We start from the raw sequence: 20,702 nt of genomic DNA, 5'->3' as shown, positions 1-20,702 counted from the left end.
AAAGAAAATTCTGAAATAAACATGTTAAGAAAATTAGATGCAGAAATAATCCTTAATTTATTGACTTATATGGATATATAAACTCTATGCTTTTGGAAAAAGTTACATATAATTATTAGAGGGATTTATAAAAAAGTATGCCAAGGTGAAAATTTTTGCAACATTTTTAAAGAATAAATTAAAAAAAGTATTTTAACTTCATGAACTGAAATTTTTACGCTAAATTTTTACACAGTAAATAAGTGCAAAAAAAAAAAAAAAAAAAAAAAAAAAAAAAAAGGAGCTTGGGATCACTGGGACTAGAAACTGGGTCGAACTAACAATGTTTAATGACTTTTCCGCTTGATCATAAGACCTTTTGAAATTAGGCTGAATAATATATTAAAGAAAATAGAAGATACAGCACACGTAAGAACAAAAGTGGGCTGAATTAGAGATTTACATGTTTAATGAATGAGTTAAACTTACCTGTATGCCATTATGGAATATTAGGAATGTAGCATAAAAGCATGAGTGAAGAAGGCAATGGCAATCTAAATCATTGTAATCTAAATGTATAACATTATCAGTATCCTCTATTAATTTATTTCAATACTGTTAAAAAAATTACAAATGAATTATATTCTAAATCACATGAACTCCTTGCATTATAAATTACAACAGTTAGAAATATTATTAGCGGGATTTAGCGACCATCTTTGTTAACAAATAATTTCAAGTAATTAATTTTACAAATAATTCAGCCTGAAACTAGGTTAGAAAATAAGCTACATGCTGAAGATTAAGCTTTGCCTAGGTGTTAGAAACATCTTCTGTTAATTAGAGGTGTGATGCAAGAATTTGTAAAAATTATCATTTAAATCTAAATTGGCATAAATACAATCCAAAGTATATAAATTCTACATACATGAAAACTTGAGTACAGTGTAACAATGTGTGAAAAAGAAATGGATTCAAAGGGAACTGAAAATCCCAGGATATGAATATAAGTTTTTGTTGTTGTTGTTGTTTTGTTTTGCTTTTGTTAATTATGAAAATTCTGCTGACGCTCATAATTATTAATTTATTAATTAAATGTGTATTAGAAATTAAATGTATGCCAATGTACATCAGGTGAAAAACAAAATAAATATTTTAACGTTTCTAGTATTAAAATATGGAATTTGTAACAAAGTTAAATAACCTTAAAATAACTTCAATGACTAAAAATGGAAAGCTTAATACGGAAATATATTGTAATAATATTAGTGGGAATTTAGAACGACTTAAGAAGTCCAATTTTTAGATTTAATAAAAAGAATTTTTTTAATTAAATTAGAACTGTTTACCTAAAATGGTAAATTTCAAAGTTAAAACCTAATTATCTAAGAATCTAAGAAGATTTGTTAATATTTATCTAGACAAAAAACTTATTTAATGTGAGCTACAAATCCGATATTTGATATGTTGATTATGTATCAGTTTTGTGTATGTCATTAATTTATCAATTTTACTATTCAAAACTGATATATATATATCAGTGACTAAAATCTACAACTTGGAAAGTTTTTAATTCTTACAGAGAATAAAAAAGATCTGGCTCATCATTCCTTTATATTGCGAAAGGTGGTTCTAATTCTAAATGAAGTGAAATACTTCAACAATCCACAAAAATAATCATTTTATTTACAAAGCAACTTTCGTTGCATCGAAGGTTCACTGCTAACTAACTACGTCGCAAACTAAAAACTAACATTCTTTTTCAGAAGCGAAGCGCCCTCTAACGGCGATATATAAATCATTTGGGGGATTTTTCCACACTCCCCACCTGATAATTTCTGCAAAAATTATCACTATTTCAGCATACAAATAATAAAATATAAGAAAGCAACTTACATAAACTGATGTAAATATAAACTGCAAAAGGAAATTCTATAAAATAAACAAATATAGTTAACTGTATCAACTCAAATGTTACTCAATACGTAAATATTAATTCAAATTACAAACATTAAATTATTAGTAATAACTAAACTAATTATCTAAAATTAATGTTAGTGAATATGAAATACAAGAAGTAAAATTGAAAGGTTACAAAATTAGTTCATTTTCAGTCTGATAGTTCAAGGGGGTATATCAATTGCACAGGTCTCTTAAAGTCCCCTTTTTTAGTTTTTACCACACATGATCGTACAAGACCATCACGTCCTTTGAAGACTTGAATTACTCGACCTAAATCCCAGAGACTTAGATTTAGTTGTTCCTTCAAGTAAAACTATATCACCAATTTTAAGATTTTTCTTGGCTTCTGGTGTACCGAAGAAGTGAGCATTTCTCAACTCAAGAAGATACTGATTTTTCCATTTTTTCCAGAACTGTTTTATAAGTGTTGTCTGATATTCTTTTCGTTTTATTAGACTCTTTCTTGTTGGAGAGTTATTCAGGATCTCAGCAAAGTTGTATGGATATTCATCCTTATGTCCGATCAATAGAAAATCAGCTGGTGCAAGCGGTTCAGGTTCATGTAAATCGTTGTAAACGTAGGTCAAAGGACGTCTATTCACAATATTTTCGACCTCTGTCAACAGAGTCATAAATTCTTCAAAATTCAGTTGAGCTCTGCCTAATATCTTTTTCAACGGTTCCTTTATGGTTTTCATAAGGCGTTCATAAAAAGCTCCCCACCATGGAGCAAGCTCGACGATAAATTTCCAAGTCAAGCCTTCATTTACTAGAAAATTTTGAAAGTCTGTACCTTTAATTATGCTGTAAAAATACTGCAAATCTTTGGCAGCATATTTGAAAGTTTTCGCGTTATCTGAATAAAAGGTGCGACAGATTCCTCTTCTCGAAATGAAACGTCTGAGAGCCAAAATGAATTTGGAAATGAGTTCTAGATGTAATGCTCGTTTAACAGCGCACGTAAACAATACGATGTATGATTTCTGAATGTCATTTCCAGACCTGATGTAAACTGGACCTGTGAAATCCACGCCTGTAACATAGAAAGGTGGAGTTTCAACAATTCGATCTTTAGGTAACTGAGCTGTCATTTGTTTCGCTGGTTTTACTGCGTATTTCCGACAAATTAAACAGTTCCCTAAGATTTTCTTTACCAACTGACGGCCTTTAGGAATCCAAAATTTCTGTCTTAGTTTGGCTAAAGTTGCTGCAACTCCCGCATGCAGAACGTTATTATGTTCCCTTTTTACAATTAATTCAGTAAATTTGGAATCTTTAGGAAGAAGAACTGGATGCTTCTCGTCAACTGTATATTCGGTTTCTTCTAATCTTCCCTTAATTCGAAGAATTTTATTTTCATCAAGAAACGGTGCCAAGCTGAATATATCAGAGCTTGGAGAAATTGACATGTTAGATTGAAGAGCCTTAATTTCAGGTGTGAAGAAATCCATCTGGGCTTTACGAACACAAAATATTTCAGTGTCCTGAATTTCAAAGGCACTTAATGTTCCACTATTAGCAGGCAGTTTTCTTGTCTTAGCAACGAAACGTCTAACCCATGCCATAATTCTGAGATATTTCAGCACATTACTGAATTTTGTTATATCCAATAGTTGATCATGTCTTTTCACAACAATGTCATAAACAGATATTTTACTACGGAGTTCTAGTTGCTTATCGTTTCCCACGTCAAACTTCGGTTGAACTGGCCAGTCTATACGTTTGTTTTGCAACCATTCTGGTCCAAACCACCAAAGTGAACAATTTCTTAAATTAGCAACAGTAGTTCCTCGTGATATGATGTCGGAGGGGTTATCTTTCCCACGGCAATAATGCCAATTATTGCTTTCAGTTAGTTTCTGAATTTCATAAACTCTGTTTTTGGTGAAAGATTTAAATTTTTCGTGAGATCCTTGAATCCAAAAATACGTTATTTGAGAATCAGTCCAGTGGAAGGGGATTACTTCGTATTTTAAAGATTTTGCTATTTTATCACTCAATCTAGCGGATAAAAGCGCACCCAAAAGCTCCAATCTAGGAAGTGTAAGGGATTTCAGAGGTGCAACTCTACTCTTGGAAGCAACAAAAACTGTTTGAAAAGTTCCATTGTTCAAAACTATTCTCAGATATACCACGCATCCATAAGCTTTCAAACTAGCATCAGAAAAGCTATGGAGTTCTATTTGTTTCACATCTGCATCTAAAATTCCTTCTAAATAGTAGCGGGGAATTCTGAGGTGGTTCAGTTCTTCAATTTCTTCGTACCAGGCTTTCCATTTATAACTAAGATCAGGTGGCAGTTCATCGTCCCAATCAATTTTGGCAGACCAGATTTCCTGAATCAGACACTTTATTCTTATAGTGAAAGGGCCATAAACTCCGACAGGATCAAAAATACGGCCTGCGGTTTGCAATAGAAAACGTTTTGAGTTGATTGACGAGGAAATGAAATTTGTCAAGTGCTGAGTGTCAAAATAAAAATTATCATTATCCGTATCCCAGTTAATTCCTAACACTTTAATTGGGACAACTTCAGGAGATTCTTGCATCAAAAATTCTCTGCGATGCCAAATACCTTTGAGTTATTTGGAATTAGTATGCCACTTATGTAGTGACATGCTAGCTTCATTAAAAATGTTCACAATTTCTAAACTTGTTTTCAGGGCTTGTTCTAAATTTTGGTGACCACCAATAATGTCATCAACATACAGGTAGTTGTTTAAGAGTTCTACTGTTTCAGGATATATTTCTGAATATTTTTTAAGGTGATGCTTAATAGTAGCAGCTAGAAGAAAGGGACTAGATTTTACTCCAAACAAAACTCTTGTAAATCTAAAGGTTTTCAAACTTCCATTGTTATCATTAGGATCATCTTTCCAAAAGAATCGTGTAACGTTCCTGTCTTCTTCATTTAACTCTATCTGTAAGAATGCTTGTGTAATGTCCGCTGTAAAGGCTGTCGAATTTTGTCTAAATTTTATCAATAAATCAAAAACATCAGGATATAGGTTCGGACCAGTATATAAACAGTCATTTAGAAAGAGTGTTTTTGGTTTATGGGCTGAAGCATCATAAACTATTCTTAGTTTGCTTGTTGCTCTATCATTTCTGATGACTGCTCTATGAGGTAAATAAAATAGGGTTTTATCATTTTGATTGTCTTCTTTAACTGGTTCAATAATATGTTTTAATTCGTAATCCTTTAAAACCTCTGTGTATTGAACAAACAAAGAGTTATCAATTTTAAATTTGTTACTCAATTTCTTAAATCTTTCAAGTGCTATATCCCTATTATCTTCCATTAAATGTTTTGAATTCGGTTTCGAAGGTAATTTTACTTGGTATCTGCAGTTCTTATACCTGATATCAGATTCGAAAGATTTCATAATTTCTAAATCAACAGTTTTGTCGTTTTGAGTATCGCTTTCCAAACCCAAGTTTTCTAGCTTCCAAAACTGTTGTAACTGATCTGATATCAAGTTTTCATTTACAATTACTTTCATAGTTAATAATTCACTATGATCATTATTTACTTTACCCTGCAAACACCACCCAAATAAAGATTCTGTGGCTACTACATTTCTTGAAATTCTTTTAATTTTACCAGTAATTATAGAATAGTAGAAATCTACCCCTATGAGAATATCAATTTTGTCACTTTTTCTACAACAATCTGCTAATTGTAAATTTTGTAAAATTTTATTTTTCTTAGCAAAGTTCAAATCTGGAGGAGAGATAGGTTTTTTCTAACGCACTTTTATCACCAAAGGAATAAACAGAAAGTGATTCTTTTCTAACAATCGGAAGTTCCATTTTAGTAGATACATCTTTGGTTATGAAAGATCTCATTGAGCCATTATCAAAAAGAATTCTGACATTTTCAGATTTATCATTATTTCGGATCAATGCAGAAGCCGTTTGTAATAATATTTTATTAGATCTATTTTCATCGGAATTATATGACGAAACAGCGGAAATAACGCTCGAATCCGACGTTTTCTTTTCAGGTTTTTCATTATCTTTTTTCTGATGGAATGAATAACAAATGGCTTTCGAGTGTTTATTAAAGCAGAAGGCACAGTTTATTTTTTGTTTACAATTTTGGATCCGGTGAAACCGACCCAAACATAAAAAACACCACGATTTACTTTTTAAGATCTCCTTTTTCTTTTCTACACTTAAAATTTCGCAATCCGCAGATTTATGATTTGTGTTCCCGCAGAACAGACACTGAGATTCGGATGACGCCGCTAATAACTCAACTGAGACGGCTTGCTCGTTATGGCTGGAGAATGTTTATGTTTGAAGGGCAAATGCTTTTCCAATCGCGAATATTTTTCTCTAGAATTATAATTAACAGAAGCCGCGCGTTCTCTACTGAATACTTCGTTCCTCAAAAAGGCTAACAAACCTTTTAAATCCCAATTTTCGTCTTTAATTTTTCGGCTATAATCAAGAACAAATTCATTAGGAAGTAATTTCAAAATTAAAGACGTTAAGAGATTTCCGTAAGTATCAGAGTCTATTTTTAATGCTTCAAGATTTCTTATCTGTACTTCGGCGTGATCTAGAAGTTTTCTTAATCCGTTTATATCATTAGGATTTCTAACAGGTGAAGTACTTAAGAGTTGTCCTAAATGCGAATTAATTAAGATGTTCTTTTGACCAAATCTGGAACGTAACAGTTCAAGAGCAGCTTCGTAATTATTTTCGATGAGAGCGAAACCAGAAATAGCTTTGGCGGCTGAGCCACCAAGAAAGCTTTTTAAGTAAATTAATTTTTCTATTTTTGATAAATTCGGATTTTTATCAATCGCATTTTCGAACTGACCTATGAATTCTAACCAATCCGAAGAATCACCATAAAATTTAGAGATCGTTAATTTTGGAAGACGACTGAATTTGTTACTTCCGTTTTGCGATTCTGTAACGGTTTCATTAGAAATGTCTCTATTTGCATTGTCCGAATTTTCCAGCTTATTCAACTCTTTCAACTTTTTCTTTCCTCTAAACTGCCACACTTGAATTTTCTCTTCATATTCTAAAGCGGATGAGATTTCAAGTTCAAATTCGACTTCTTCGACTTTTAATTCTCGTTCTATTTCAGCGTCTAAATTGCTCAAGGATTTTGATTTTTCGTTTAACTGGTCCAAAATTTCTTCTAATACATTTACATTTATACTACTATTATCTTTATTCAGTTCGGTTTCAATTTTCTTTAATATCTTGGACACTCCGGTCCTCAATACCTTTCGTTTCGATTTCAGTTTAGCAATAAGATCTTCCATATTATATAAAAATAGAAAATACAGGCTTACCTTGGCTGTCTTCGCATAAAATGATATCCAAAATTAAAAAACACAAACTTCTAAATTGGCCAAAGGTTCTCGGCACCGATGCACCATATTGCGAAAGATGGTTCTAATTCTAAATGAAGTGAAATACTTCAACAATCTACAAAAATAATCATTTTATTTACAAAGCAACTTTCGTTGCATCGAAGGTTCACTGCTAACTAACTACGTCGCAAACTAAAAACTAACATTCTTTTTCAGAAGCGAAGCGCCCTCTAACGGCGATATATAAATCATTTGGGGGATTTTTCCACACTTTAAGCATCATAAAACTTTAAAATGAGTGTAAAAGAAATTTAATTTTACTTTAACACACGCCAGAATTTTAAATTAATATTTGTTTTGTATGCACGATTTTTACAATATTGATAAACGAAAATAAAGGCTTGCAGTCTCAATAGAATGTCCCATTAACGGCGATAAATGACTTTTTGTAGCACCCAATCTTCTTGGGAAAGAAATGGGAGATAGGGAACGTCGCGCAGTTCGCGGATTAGATAAGAGGGGGCCTGGGATCTTCGATCAAATTTGGCGCAGTTCGTACCCTACCGAAAAATACACATGCATTTATTTAATGTATTTTTGAATGTGTTTTATATCTTAAACAAGTATAGAAAATGTTAATAAATACCAAAACTTCAGTAAAAGTAATTTTTTATATTCATAAAACAAAATATTTAACAGGTAAATAAACGGCTGACTACATTCCCAACTTAAAACTATGAAATTCCCCCGGTTGAAAACGCCTATTGTATTTAAATCCTTTATATGATAGTTCTTATTATCTCTTAGTATTATCCGCCTATTATAGCTGTTTAGGCTGATTTGATTATTCATTTGGGGCGGGGCAAGGAAAGTTAATTCAAATTAATAACTATTAGAGGTGCTATTAGTCTCGAACCTCACTTTTCTGTCCATATCATTTTTCAGATAGAAGGATGTTGCCACCCTCTGTTATCGCCATGTATTATTTTTAAAGAAATAATTGATCAGGCATTCCCAACCTTTCTCTTGCATTGAACCCTTATATGTTAGGATAATATAATAACATTTCTCGATGGCAGCCTAATCTTATAGATGGTTTGATTTGGTTTGCTTTGATTAAGGCAAAGCACCCGAAGGCTATTTGCCTAAGAGGAGGGACGCCTTAGTTAAGGACTTCCTAAGGAAAACTGGCTCATCCATCTTACAAATGGTGTAAATCCACGAAAACGACCATGCGACCATGGGCTCCCAACTAGGTGAGAGACTAAGCGTAGATTTTCCTGTGTTTCATTGGTTTTTCTGTTTTTTCTGTTTTTCTTTTTTTTTGTATTTTCACGCCAAAATAGTCTCCGAAATGGAATCTTGCGTCGAATTACTATAAAAACCTCGTTTCACTTCTCATTCGAGTCTGTTGCAGTTCGACAAAATATTTATCTTCCAAATTACATCTCTCTGTTGTGGATTAACAAAATAAGCTATCTGAAAGCAAAAGATGCAGCTCTTTAGAATATTCGTGTCTTACTTTTAAATCGGATTGATTTAAATAATAAAAATGCATTTAATTCATAATCCATCTAATTAAAAGTATTCACCATCTTCATAGAATGATATTATATATTTTTTATTATCTTTTTATATATTTTGTAAAACTTTAATGAATTTTTTATTTACGAACTGAATGATTTGAAAACGAGCAGTGACAACACTGTATGGAATGAAAACAATTTATCTTTGGCTCCGCGAGACTGTCTATCGGAAATTCTAAATGTTTGCCTTTTTTAAATATATTGTCTCTCGCGTGAAAGATTGTCTGTCAGAAATTCTTAACATATGCCGCATAATTTAAAGCATTACGCATCACTGTATGTGCTGTATTGCTTCTAGAGGCGACCATATTCCCTAATGAAGGTACGTTTCCTATAGCAAACTGACACCGTCCATTTGTTCATTTTTTACACGTGTTAATTTCTATATTACCATAAATGTCTGGCAATTTATTTTGATGTTATTTGATACCTTACTATGTGTCGTATATTGTGGGTAAGTTTCATAAAATTCTACATGTAACTTTTTCAGTAATCGTGATTTTTGTGATTTTTTTCTTAATTTATGATAACCAGTGTAATTACAAATGTATATTTGACAGCTAAGTATTAAATTCTTATACATGTTTCTTTCAGATAGTTCTAATATGTTTAATTAATCATTACATAACGTACTTGAATTTTAAAAAAATCTGATGTGGATACCACACGACTTCCTTGTACGGCCAACTAAATATTCTTTTTAGAACAATAATAAGTTCATATTAAATATTGTTTATGTACAACAATAAAATGATGTTAAATATTGTTAGATATTTATTGTTAGACTAATTACATAGATAAATTGTGATTATATATTATATAGTTAAATTTGGATATTTGTCAAGAATTAATATGTATTTTTTAAATTTTACATAACCAAAACATGAATATTTTCGTCATTTAAAATACTTATGTAATTGGAAGTATATGTCTCTGTTCGTACGTACAAGAGGTCAGGTAGAAGCATCGTTCAAATGGATTCGAGAACGGTCAAAATGAAAAAAAAAAAAAAAAAAAATGCACAACACTTCATGTAAAACCAGTCCCATATACAAAATTTCAACGTTCTACGGTTACTCAAATTTCAATGTTCTGCATACGTACGTGCGTCATGAAAAAAATCTCATTCGGGAACGGTCAAAATGGATATTTCCATTTTGATATGTAGCTTTTAAATGATATATGTAGTTTCCATAATGGATATTTTGCTTTTAAATGTTTTGTCGTTTTGTGATTGAATTTTCAGTTGTAGCTGAAGAGGGGTTGGAGACATTTGAATCCTCCCCCTTTGTGTGTTCTGCCTGAAAACTGGGGTGGAAGCTTAATACTCAGTAATATCTCAATCCTCTATAGTGCTAGCCTAGCTTCCATCTATATATGTTGAATTTATGAGATGTAATTGCAAATATGATGTTTAATAAACAAAGTTAAAAAGACTTTATTTGAGACTTATTATTAACTTGTTAGTTAATAAAAAAAGACAAAATAGTTGGGTAATTCATTTTACTAAGAAAACTGAACAAATACAGAATAAACCGAGAAAAGACTGGGGGGGGGGAAATGGGATTTCTAAAGGTAAGCTGTTTTAAAATAAATATTTTCTAATTTTACTATTGATATTTATGTGGTGTAATTGCGAAGAAAGTGATATTTAATAAATAAATTAAAAAAGACAAAAAGAACACACACACAAAATTAACTGAACTGAACAAATACAGAATAAACCGAGAAAAGACTGGGGGGGGGGGGAATGGGATTTCTAAAGGTAAGCTGTTTTAAAATAAATATTTTCTAATTTTACTATTGATATTTATGTGGTGTAATTGCGAAGAAAGTGATATTTAATAAATAAATTAAAAAAGACAAAAAGAATACACAAACAAAATTAAAAATTAAAAAAAATAAAAATATGAAAGGTTTCAGATTTTAAATTACGTCCAAAGAGGCGTTTCTTTAACATTTTGTCTGTTACCTTTATTTATTAAATATCACGTTCTTCTCACTTAAACCATAAAATTCAGTTCAAGAGCAATATCGCAAAATAGTTTTAAATTGAGCATATCTTTAGAATTTCCGATACAGAGTCGCGCGCAGGAGATAAAAATGTGTTTTCTGTACAACGTTGCCATTGCTCGCTATGAAATCCTTGAGTTTGTTAATTAAAAATTCGTTAAAGTTTTACAAAATATGAAATCGATAATAAAACAAATTCAACTTCGGGCTTTCACGTGCCCATATTCGCAGTAGGATTACGTCATTCAAAATTGGATGGCTCTACGTACCATTGTTTTATCACAACGTGAAAATATACATACATTTTATGCAGATTTTTCATTATTTAATTTCTTCAAATATAATGCAGGACTCTAACATTTGGTGGCTACAGTTTGAAAAGTGAAACGGACATTTATAGTGAACCAATGCAAAATTGCAAAATGAAAACAATAGTCCTTCAGGGACAAAGCCCTTTTGGACTAAAAATTGCGCAAATCATCTCTCTGAGAAAATTAAACATTGATAAGATGGCCTGAGAAATGACAAAAAAATTAATGAAGTGTAAAGTACGTAACAGTGTACCTGACATTTTAAACATATATTACTTTAAAAAACTTTTAGAACTTTATGCGGCATAAGTGCGAAAAAAGTGGCGTTTAATAATAAAGTTAAAAAAATCTGATGTGTATACCACATGACTTCCTTGTACAGAATATTAAATTATACGCATTTTTTCTTGCATTTCATTTAAACTTATTGGGTTGAATTAAATCTACTTCGCCGACAGCGCATAAACCACAATAGAATAAATGCATTCTTTAAAATTCACTCTAGTATTTGTTTACCATAGCAACACTCTGGCGCTAGATTCACTTAACAGTATTAATAATTATATAAGAGTTAACTTATATAATAATTATATAACGGAAACTAAGTTAACTGTTATATAATCCAATAATTATATAACAGTTAACTTATATATTTCGTTCATATTATAACTCATAATGCACAAAATTTATATCATTTAAAGAATAGAATTATCTAATCGTTGCCACATGTTCTATTCAAATACTATAATAAAGCTAGAATGATGTATAAAAGAAATTAAGAAAACAAAAAAGAAACAGTTTTTCACAGACGATTGAGTATTTCTCATTTAATTAATTCAGTTCTCACTTCGCGAGAAGGCAAAAATACATAAAAACTCAAAATATCTATATTAAAAATTACGAAGTAAATCTTAAACACTTATTTCCTCGAAAAAATTCCAGAAAGAATTAAGCATGATTTAATTGGCAATAATAAATGAATGCGTTATCTTTGTTGTTGTAAAGCTAAGTTTCTCCAGATTGGCAACAAATCCACTAGTCTCCTGTTTCAAATGTAAACATCAATGGCCGCCATAAAAAAAAGGCTTAGCGGCACTTAGACAATTTTAAAATTGTTGATAATTCTAAAAATATTGCATACAGATTTACTAAAGGCATAAAAACCTTAACCGGAAGATAAAAATAACATATTTCAATCATTTTTAAAGCAAAAAATGTACAATTTACAAACATATAAGAGTAAAGAAACTGAGATCACTGAGCCGGGTAACAGAGTGGATATATTTATAAATATATTTATATACGTTTGACGAGGCCGATTGCAACCAAAATACGAGGTGCACATCTACATGTTATAGCAGTCCTATATACAAAATTTCAACGTTCTGAGGCTACTCGTTTTTGAGTTATGCGAGATACGTACGTACATACGTTCGTACAGACGCCACGAAAAATTCTTTTCAGAATTAATTTTAAAGCAGTTTTATAATTTTTTTGAAGGAAAAGAGTATTTTATTCTGTCCTTACGTACAGATATCACGCAAATACATCGTTAAATTGCATTCGATAGCGGTCAAAATGGATATTTTCGTTGAAATATGCTGCCTGAAACTTTTCGCGATTACAATACTTCCTTCTTACTTCGTACAAGGAAGTAAAAAAGAAATGTTAAATTGAGGGAGTCCAAGAAGAGCAGAATGGTAAACTGCGAACTTAGCGAGAGCATAAAAAAACCCTAAAAACCCTAACAAATCCTCTGCTGCGACATCTGAATCCTGCCAGATTTTTTTAAAATTGCATTTGTCTAACTTTTTTTTTTTTTTTTTTCTGAATTTTGCACTCACGGATATTTACGATGAAAATACAATATTTCACAGGGAATCTCAAAATTCAGATGAAGAGTAGATAGAAAATATCGTTAGCGAAGTCCAGTTCTTCAATTTTTAAAAATAAAACTCCAATATAAAGAAAACACGCCGCTTATTATGATCGCGGTCAATGTTATGATTTGGTTATTGTTACCGATTTGCCGAAGACCTACCCGTTTGTGTACAAAAAACATGAAAAACACATCGTTTATTGTGATCATCAGTTACCATCAAAATGTTAAAGAACAAAATTTTAAATTGAGGTAAAATCGCCAAGTAAGGCAGAATTAGATTCTAAAAATTAAGTAAGGGGTAAAGAAATATCGCCATTTAAGGGATTAAGTGACCGTACAGCTTGGTTTTGATTTTAGTCAACCGTTTAAAATTAAGGGGAAAAAAGGAACCTTAGGTTGGCATTGATTTTGAATAGCTCTATAGATTTTGACGGTGGACAGACTCTGGTCCCTCTTCTTCAAGACGGAGGAAACATTTTATAGAATTTTTTTTTCTGTACCTTGCTGCTGTAAGGGAGGAGTATGATGCTTTGATGAACACCACGTATGCGAGCTTTAAACGAGTGACGCGCCATATTCGCACATGGCACAGAGAAGAGATTATAGAACAAGAATAGAATGTTATGATAATAGGTGTTGCACTCTGCACGCCAGCGGAATATTATATCACTAACTTATATAAATTTGTTTTGTTCATGTGATAAAGTGTTTATTCATAGATGAAGTGTTCATGCTATTCGTACGTATGCTGTATGAAAATGTTCACACCAAGTTCACGTAAAATCTAGAACCCATCCACAAAGCTTTTTTTTTTAGCTCTCCCTCTCTTTTTTTTTCATAATTCTTAGTTTTATATTGCATGTTCTCTTTCAACGTTCTTATTCATTTCATGAGCCTTATGAACCGTTCATAAATAAACTTTTGTTACGACTTTTGTTTGAAAGTCGTAACAATTTAACTGAAAAAAACTTTTGTTTGCATTAACAACATTATAAGCAGTTCTTATAAAAGCTTTTGCATTTTCGTAATTAGAATTCTGAAATTACCGACTTATATGTTTCTTGTTAGCCCAAAAGGACTATTAACTTCGTTTTGGCATTTTGCGTTGGTTCACTATAAATGTCGGTTCACTTTTCAAATTGTTGCCACAAAATATTACCGCCCTGGTTTAAAGAAATTAAATAATGAAGAATCTGCATAAATGAATATGTGCTTCTTGCATTGTGATAAACAACGGTACCTACAGCCATCAAATTTTGAATAACGTAATCTTCCACTGAATATGAGCATCTGTAAGCCCTAATTTGGAATTTGAAATTCGTTTTTGATTAACAAACTCAACGACGTCAAAGCGAGCAATGGCTAAACTACGGGGGTAGGGGAATTATTTTTATCTCCAGCGCGCGAGACTACGTACCGGAAATTCTAAAGCTATGCTCATTTAAAAATTATTTTGCGATATTGTTGTTGAATTGAATTTTATGGTTTAAGTACAAAGAACATGATATTTAATAAATAAAGGTAACACACAAAACGTTAAAAAAATGTATCTTTAGGCGTAATATAAAATCTGAAAACTTTCAGATTTTTTAGAATTTTTTAAAATTTATATTAAATTAGTTAAATTACATTGCCTTTTTGAAGAATATTTTTTTCAACGTTTAATGTTATAATTCGGTTAATATTATCAAAATAGTCGTAGACAAACGTGATCGCATTAAGCGGTGCCTTCTATCCACAGAATTGTTTAAAAATTTATTCTTAATACAACAATTGATTATCCGAACAAATCGATTCATTTTCCCAACGTGATCGCATTGAATAGTGTCTACTGTACACAGAATTATAAAAATCGATTATCCGAACAAATCAATTCCTTCAGATAATCGATTTATTATTCAACATTAAGCGGCACCTACTGTATGGAGAACTAAAATTAAAAAATTATTGCTGGAATTATTTTCTGCATATACCTTTGCTTAAAGATTGAACCAATCATCTCAGAATTCCAAATAAACTTCCAAATGAAATTCTTTTGTGAAATCTTTTAACTTACGTACCGAATTTTGGCGATTTTTCAAAATTCGTTTCGTTTAAACCTGGGAAAAAAAAAAAAAAAAAAAAAAAGCAATCTTAATTTCGTTAAGATTTTGATAAAACTCCATCAGTTTGAACGGCGTTCACCCCACCAGCTTTTGAAGAAGATGTCTACCCCTGGCCTATGTCTGAATGGCCTCGAAATTGATTGAATTTTATTACGCCAGTCTAATACTGCTCTTTTGACCAATTTTAGGTTGTACATTGTGTTTAGCTGTCGCGTGGATGCGTATTTAGTCGCATATTTCCTCTTTTTCTTTTCAGTAATTTTATCTTCCGAAAATCGTGAGGACAATTACGCATTTAAAAGTAGTTATAATCGAAGATAGTCAACGCAAGATCTGGAGTAACCGGCTTTGTTTCTATGTAGGACGATGAAAGATGGCCATTGCTGAAGGCTCGCTTTTTTGCATGTCATTTAGAAGTTTTCCTGCCTCTTCCTGTTTAGGAATCTGTAGACATTTTGAATATTGCTTGATTGATGGATGATTCCAGGTATGAATTCTGAGTTGCGTCAAACTGGTTCGGCGTACGGAAGGGCGGGAAAGAAGAGCGGGAAAATCTTGAATTTACCCGTTCGACATCAATCCTTTTTTCGTCTCTTAGTTGCGCAGACTGCAATAACTCCGATATTAGGGTTTGCGAAGACAGTCTGGCGGACTATTGGGTCGTTTAACACAAGTCACTGGAGTATGTTCTGCAATTTTCCTAATGATTTTCACTTTATCACTGACGTTGGCAACTTTCACCAGGATAAATTCTTTAAGTCGAAGAGTGCTGATGCTACTAGTACTGCTCGCGGGGTGTTACAGTTCTTGGAATGTTCCATTACAATGTATCGGCATTTCTATTTTTAGCTATAGATCCAGGAAGTAAAAATTCTGTTTTTGCTGGTACTGTGATATCATCTTGATATTTTGGTGGACGGATTAAACTCTTTCAACTTTAATTCCAAACAGGTTTATGTGTTCAGAGGCAGAATGCAGTTCGTTATTTTTAAAGTCCAACGAAAAATCATATTACCTTAGAAAGTGTAATCCAAGTATGCATGGGTGGGTAATATCTACCACATATGCCGTGTGATAGTAGGCGGTAGTCCCAAACCTCATGTTCATGTTTAATTTTCCATCGATGTCGATTTTATTTCCGGACGCTGTCTGGAGGGTGACGGAGAGCGGCGTCCAGATGAGTTTGCTTTCCAGTTATTGAGCCAAGTCTTTCCGAATGATGGTTAAATTGGCTTGTACATCGATGGTAATATTTCAAGGAACTCTATTGATATTCCTCATAATGAAGGGTCCATTCATTACTGCCCGCCCCCATTCACTGCATAAATCTGAAGCGCTTTAAAATGGAGCTTCTCATTACCTTTCAAAGCTCCGGCGTCTTTGCCACTAATTCTTTTTTGCATCCTTGCTGTGGAGCGGTCTTATTTTCAGTGCTCCGGGGTCCTCTGCAGTTCCTTTCTACTTGACCTTCAGCACCGCAGTTCCCGTATTTTTTTTTTTTTTTTTTTTTTGTCACTCCTATTCCGCATTGACTTAAGACATTAAATCATCTAGACAAGCAGTCAATTGATCGACTGGCTCCTGGCCCTGAGCAGATCTGATTGGGTGGCAGTCTCTACGAGTTGCTTCCTGAGCTGCTCGACTTCCATGGCATGCACTAAAGCGCTTTTTAAATCCTTGACATCCGTCATTGAGTCGTTTAACACAGCGCTTTCTGTATCTGAGGGTCCCAGATGCCATCGATGAAGTACTGCAGAGACAGTATTTCCCTTGTTTCTATTGAACATTCCGAAAAAGCGAGATGAGTTAGCCTTTCAACATCCGTGGCGAGCTCCTGGAGTGTTTCCCTGGAGGAACAGTTCTTCTGTTGGCGAGGTTTATCGCTAACTTGGTGACTTTCAAAGAGATTCGCGAAAACATATTTTTGAAGCCCATCGACAGATTCTTTCAGAAGATTCCGGAGCCCCTACTGCAGGGTATAAATACGGATGGGAGAGCTGGCATTGTGATGATATAGTAGTGTTGTAAATAGGTTGCTTAGGTTGTTGTTGAGTTGCTGTAGTGTATTGCGTTGAATAGTTGTATTAAAATTGTGTTGTATAGTTGTATTGTATTGTGTTGTATTTAACACTATTGATTGAGGTTGTTTAGTTGTATTTGAATTTGTCATTGGAACTATTTTGCTGTAGTGTATCTTCTCATATTGTTGTCATTGATTTGCATTGTCTTGGGTCCTATTTGAAAGCTATGATCGCTCGTCACGTTTTGCGAACTTGTCCGATTGGATTGTCTTGCTCCTTTTGGTACTTCTCTTCTTCCCCTTTTCTCCGTTTTCTCATCTGAGATTTTCTCCACGTTCGGATTTCTTCATATCAAGTGCCCTTGGGCTTTAATTCTGGAACCGGCAATGTTGCTCTTCGCAATAGCTCGGTCAATTATAGAGTCTAAGGGAGAACTCAGCTGTGAGGCTTAGCGGTTAACTGAACTACGAGTTACAGTTTTACTCTGAGATTGAGTTGAGGAACTTGCGTTGAGGAGAATTTGTTGAATATCCGCGTTCCTCTTAATTTTTTTTCCAGCATTATTGTGCTGTATGTACAATTTATTGTGCCTATTTTGCTTATAAATTGTTTATTTCTTCGTCTTTATCTGGAATCATTTAAAGAAGCATCAACCATCCTGTAGCTCGCAACACTATCTAAATTTTCAGAACGTATAAAAAAAGGTTTCTTTGGGCGGAGGCACATAAATTATTTGGAGGGAAAAAGCTGTCAGCCTTTTATTTACCTGTTAAGCATTTAGGTTTAGTTTATGAGTATAAAAAACTACTTTTATTCAAATTTTGGTATTTATCAACATTTTCTATACCTTTTGCTGTTTAATTTACAAATGCATGCTAAAAAATAATCCAAATAAGTGCATCTTTCGAGTTTGGGAAAGGACTGGGGTTATCTTCTAGCGATGGTGATAGGGTTGCATGGAGCAAAAGTTTGAGAACCACTAGTTTAGCAAGTTAATACCATGCATACCAACTGCAGTACGACTTTACATTTTGAACGCATCACGTTTCTGGCACTGCGCCAATTAAGGCCAAAATAAAAATAGTGACAAAAAAATTACCTTTTTCCTAATCGCGGAATTTTCTTTTCAGCTTGACTACACGTTTTTTTTTCTTCTCTTCTTTATCGCGGCAGTTTTTCAGGAAGGTTCAATTGTTCAGTGAACAATCTGTTGTAAGTGGAAGAAAGGGGGAGGGAAGTAAGAAAGATAATCCTGGTTTCGTCACGAGGTGATTATAAATCAGCAACTAAAACTTAAATACACTAAAGTTATTCAATCTTTACTTACAGTTTCGTATGCTAAATGCGATAAATATATAGTGTGGATTTTCCGTAAAAATGGTTATTTCCTGGCTAATGCCTATTATTATGTTCTGCGGATTTGTTGTTGTGGATTCTTCTTTCTGCGATTATCGAGCGGTCTCAGGTAGGAAATTTAACTGATATCTAATATTATAATTGAAAACGTCAAAGAAGATTTTAATTAGGTGTTTTTATAGAATGAGATGCCATGCGGTTACGACGCTTTGGAATGACGATATGACGGCTATGGAAATTTTATATTCACGGAAAGACTAGGAGATCCTGAAACGGAATCTGGCAAAAACTAACAATGAAATGAATTTTCAAATTTCGTAATTTTTGAAATTTTAAACTGTTTAACCGTTGAAATATTATAGAACCTGATAAAATTAACAACGAGATATATTTTCAAATCTCTGAGTTTTAGAAATTTAAAATTTTAATCTGTTGAAATATTATAAAAAATGGCAAAAATTAACAGTGAAATATATTTTCAAATTTCGGCATCTAAAACATTTTGAATTGTTTAGCCATTTTCGTCAAGTTAATTTAAGGTTTGATTTTTTTTTCCCAGTTTTATTAGACGGGGCTGGATTAAAACATATTAAAAAAGCGTTTTGTTTATCTATTAATCTAAAATGTATAAATTCTTATTCTATCCGTAAATTCCAATATTTACAAATTTTATTCTATTTGTAAATTTACCAATTCTAGCTATACATTTTCCACAGCTCCCACAACTTTTAAAATGGATTCGTCCTCAAAGTTATTGCTTTTGCCTGATTAAACGAAGACAACCCTCGCTAGCTATCCGCGAAGGTCAGGTGGAACTTTTCCTTTCTTAACCGTAGAACTTTTTACGAGCCTCTTTCAAAAACCGACTCATCACGGAAACAAACACTAATCTACATTCGGTCTACTATTTCGCTGAGTTGGCAGCACGATTACCTTCTCTTATTATTTATAGATGATGGGAAGCCTAAGGAGTAGCAGATATAACAGTACGAACGGGCGAAATTCAAGTGACAGGAAAGTAGAAAGGAAGATATCTGATTCAATATTGTTATTTTAATATTGCTGTTTATTCTTATTGGAATTAGATTTGTTTTGAAGAAGTATTATTGTAATAGGTATCTGTAGGTTATTCACGACTACTTTTCAGCGTTATGTTCTCATTGTAAACGCGTTTTTTCGAGAATTCAATTATTCTCATACTTTTTCCTTCTGGAATTTCGGACTATTACGTTGGAAAAAAAAGAATGAAAAATACGCGTAGAAATGCTATTTGTCTTATTGATTTAATGTTCGTATTAATGTTCTAATTTCAAGCAAAGTTTTAATTATACTCATCTCAACTTCGTGCTGTACTGAAATTCTACTTGAAACCTGCTGGGAAAAAGTGATAATGCTGATGAAATACCTGCACTGCGTACATACATAAAATACATAAAAATGCGTACATAAAATGTACTCCCTGCTTTCTTAGCTTATTACTAAATTTTTTGGTAGCATTGCAAAGAAACCAAATCCTTTTTTTATGTGTGAGAGTTTTTTGCATGCTGTAGAATGTATGTATAGAATAACAAATAACAAATGAATTATATTGTTACGAATTTGGTATTTAAAAAGCTAATGTTAGTTCAATTATAAATTAAATGGTTTTATTTCTCGCGCAGTGCAGCGCGTGACGAATATTAAAAGAAAGCCAAGCCGGAAAATTAAAAATACAAGAGCGCGTGCGTTAAATAAATAAATATCTCTTTTTTTCATTTCGAGAAAGTACTGGAAAATTCTAGCGCGTGATTTTTAAAATCTTATAAAAGGAGGAAAACATCTCAGTTTGTAGTAGTTGTTTAGTTTGTTGTTGTTTAGAAAGCTGCTCTTGTTGATTGTAGCGAATTCGCGGATTAGCTTTCTTTAGCTGTTTTGAATTACGTTCTATTGGACATTTGAGTAGTTAAAAGATAACTACTGTGAGATATTGTAATACTGCATGATAATTTGAGAAAATTTAATCATATTTGTTGTGATAATAATAAATTTTTGTTCATTTTTCATCGGACTTGTGCATTCATTTCATAACGAACCCGTACGCACGCAACAATTTTTGGTGTCAGAAGTGGGATTTGAATGCCAATAACAAGAGCGATGGAAGAGCAATTA

General features: G+C 32.6%; 1 protein-coding gene across 4 annotated transcripts in view; it reads left to right on the top strand.

The window, feature by feature from the left end:
• Positions 1-20,702, top strand: part of LOC118186040 (uncharacterized) — a 72,229-nt gene that overhangs the window by 6,762 nt on the left and 44,765 nt on the right. Inside the window, exon 1 of one of the 4 annotated variants that reach the window (XM_085819992.1) lies at positions 18,511-18,663. The exons of the other annotated variants lie outside the window; for them this stretch is intronic. Within the exon in view, the coding sequence (XP_085676118.1) occupies positions 18,576-18,663 (88 nt within the window). The 5' untranslated portion in view covers positions 18,511-18,575. Of the gene's footprint in view, positions 1-18,510; positions 18,664-20,702 lie in introns of those variants that run through there. 4 annotated transcript variants of the gene reach the window in all.

This window comes from Stegodyphus dumicola, chromosome 1, assembly GCF_044657685.1.
Source record: "Stegodyphus dumicola isolate Sdum_Otavi_A_Nest chromosome 1, ASM4465768v1".
In the NCBI taxonomy this organism is placed as follows: Eukaryota; Metazoa; Arthropoda; class Arachnida; order Araneae; family Eresidae; genus Stegodyphus; species Stegodyphus dumicola.
This window is presented reverse-complemented; position numbering and strand designations above follow the sequence as displayed.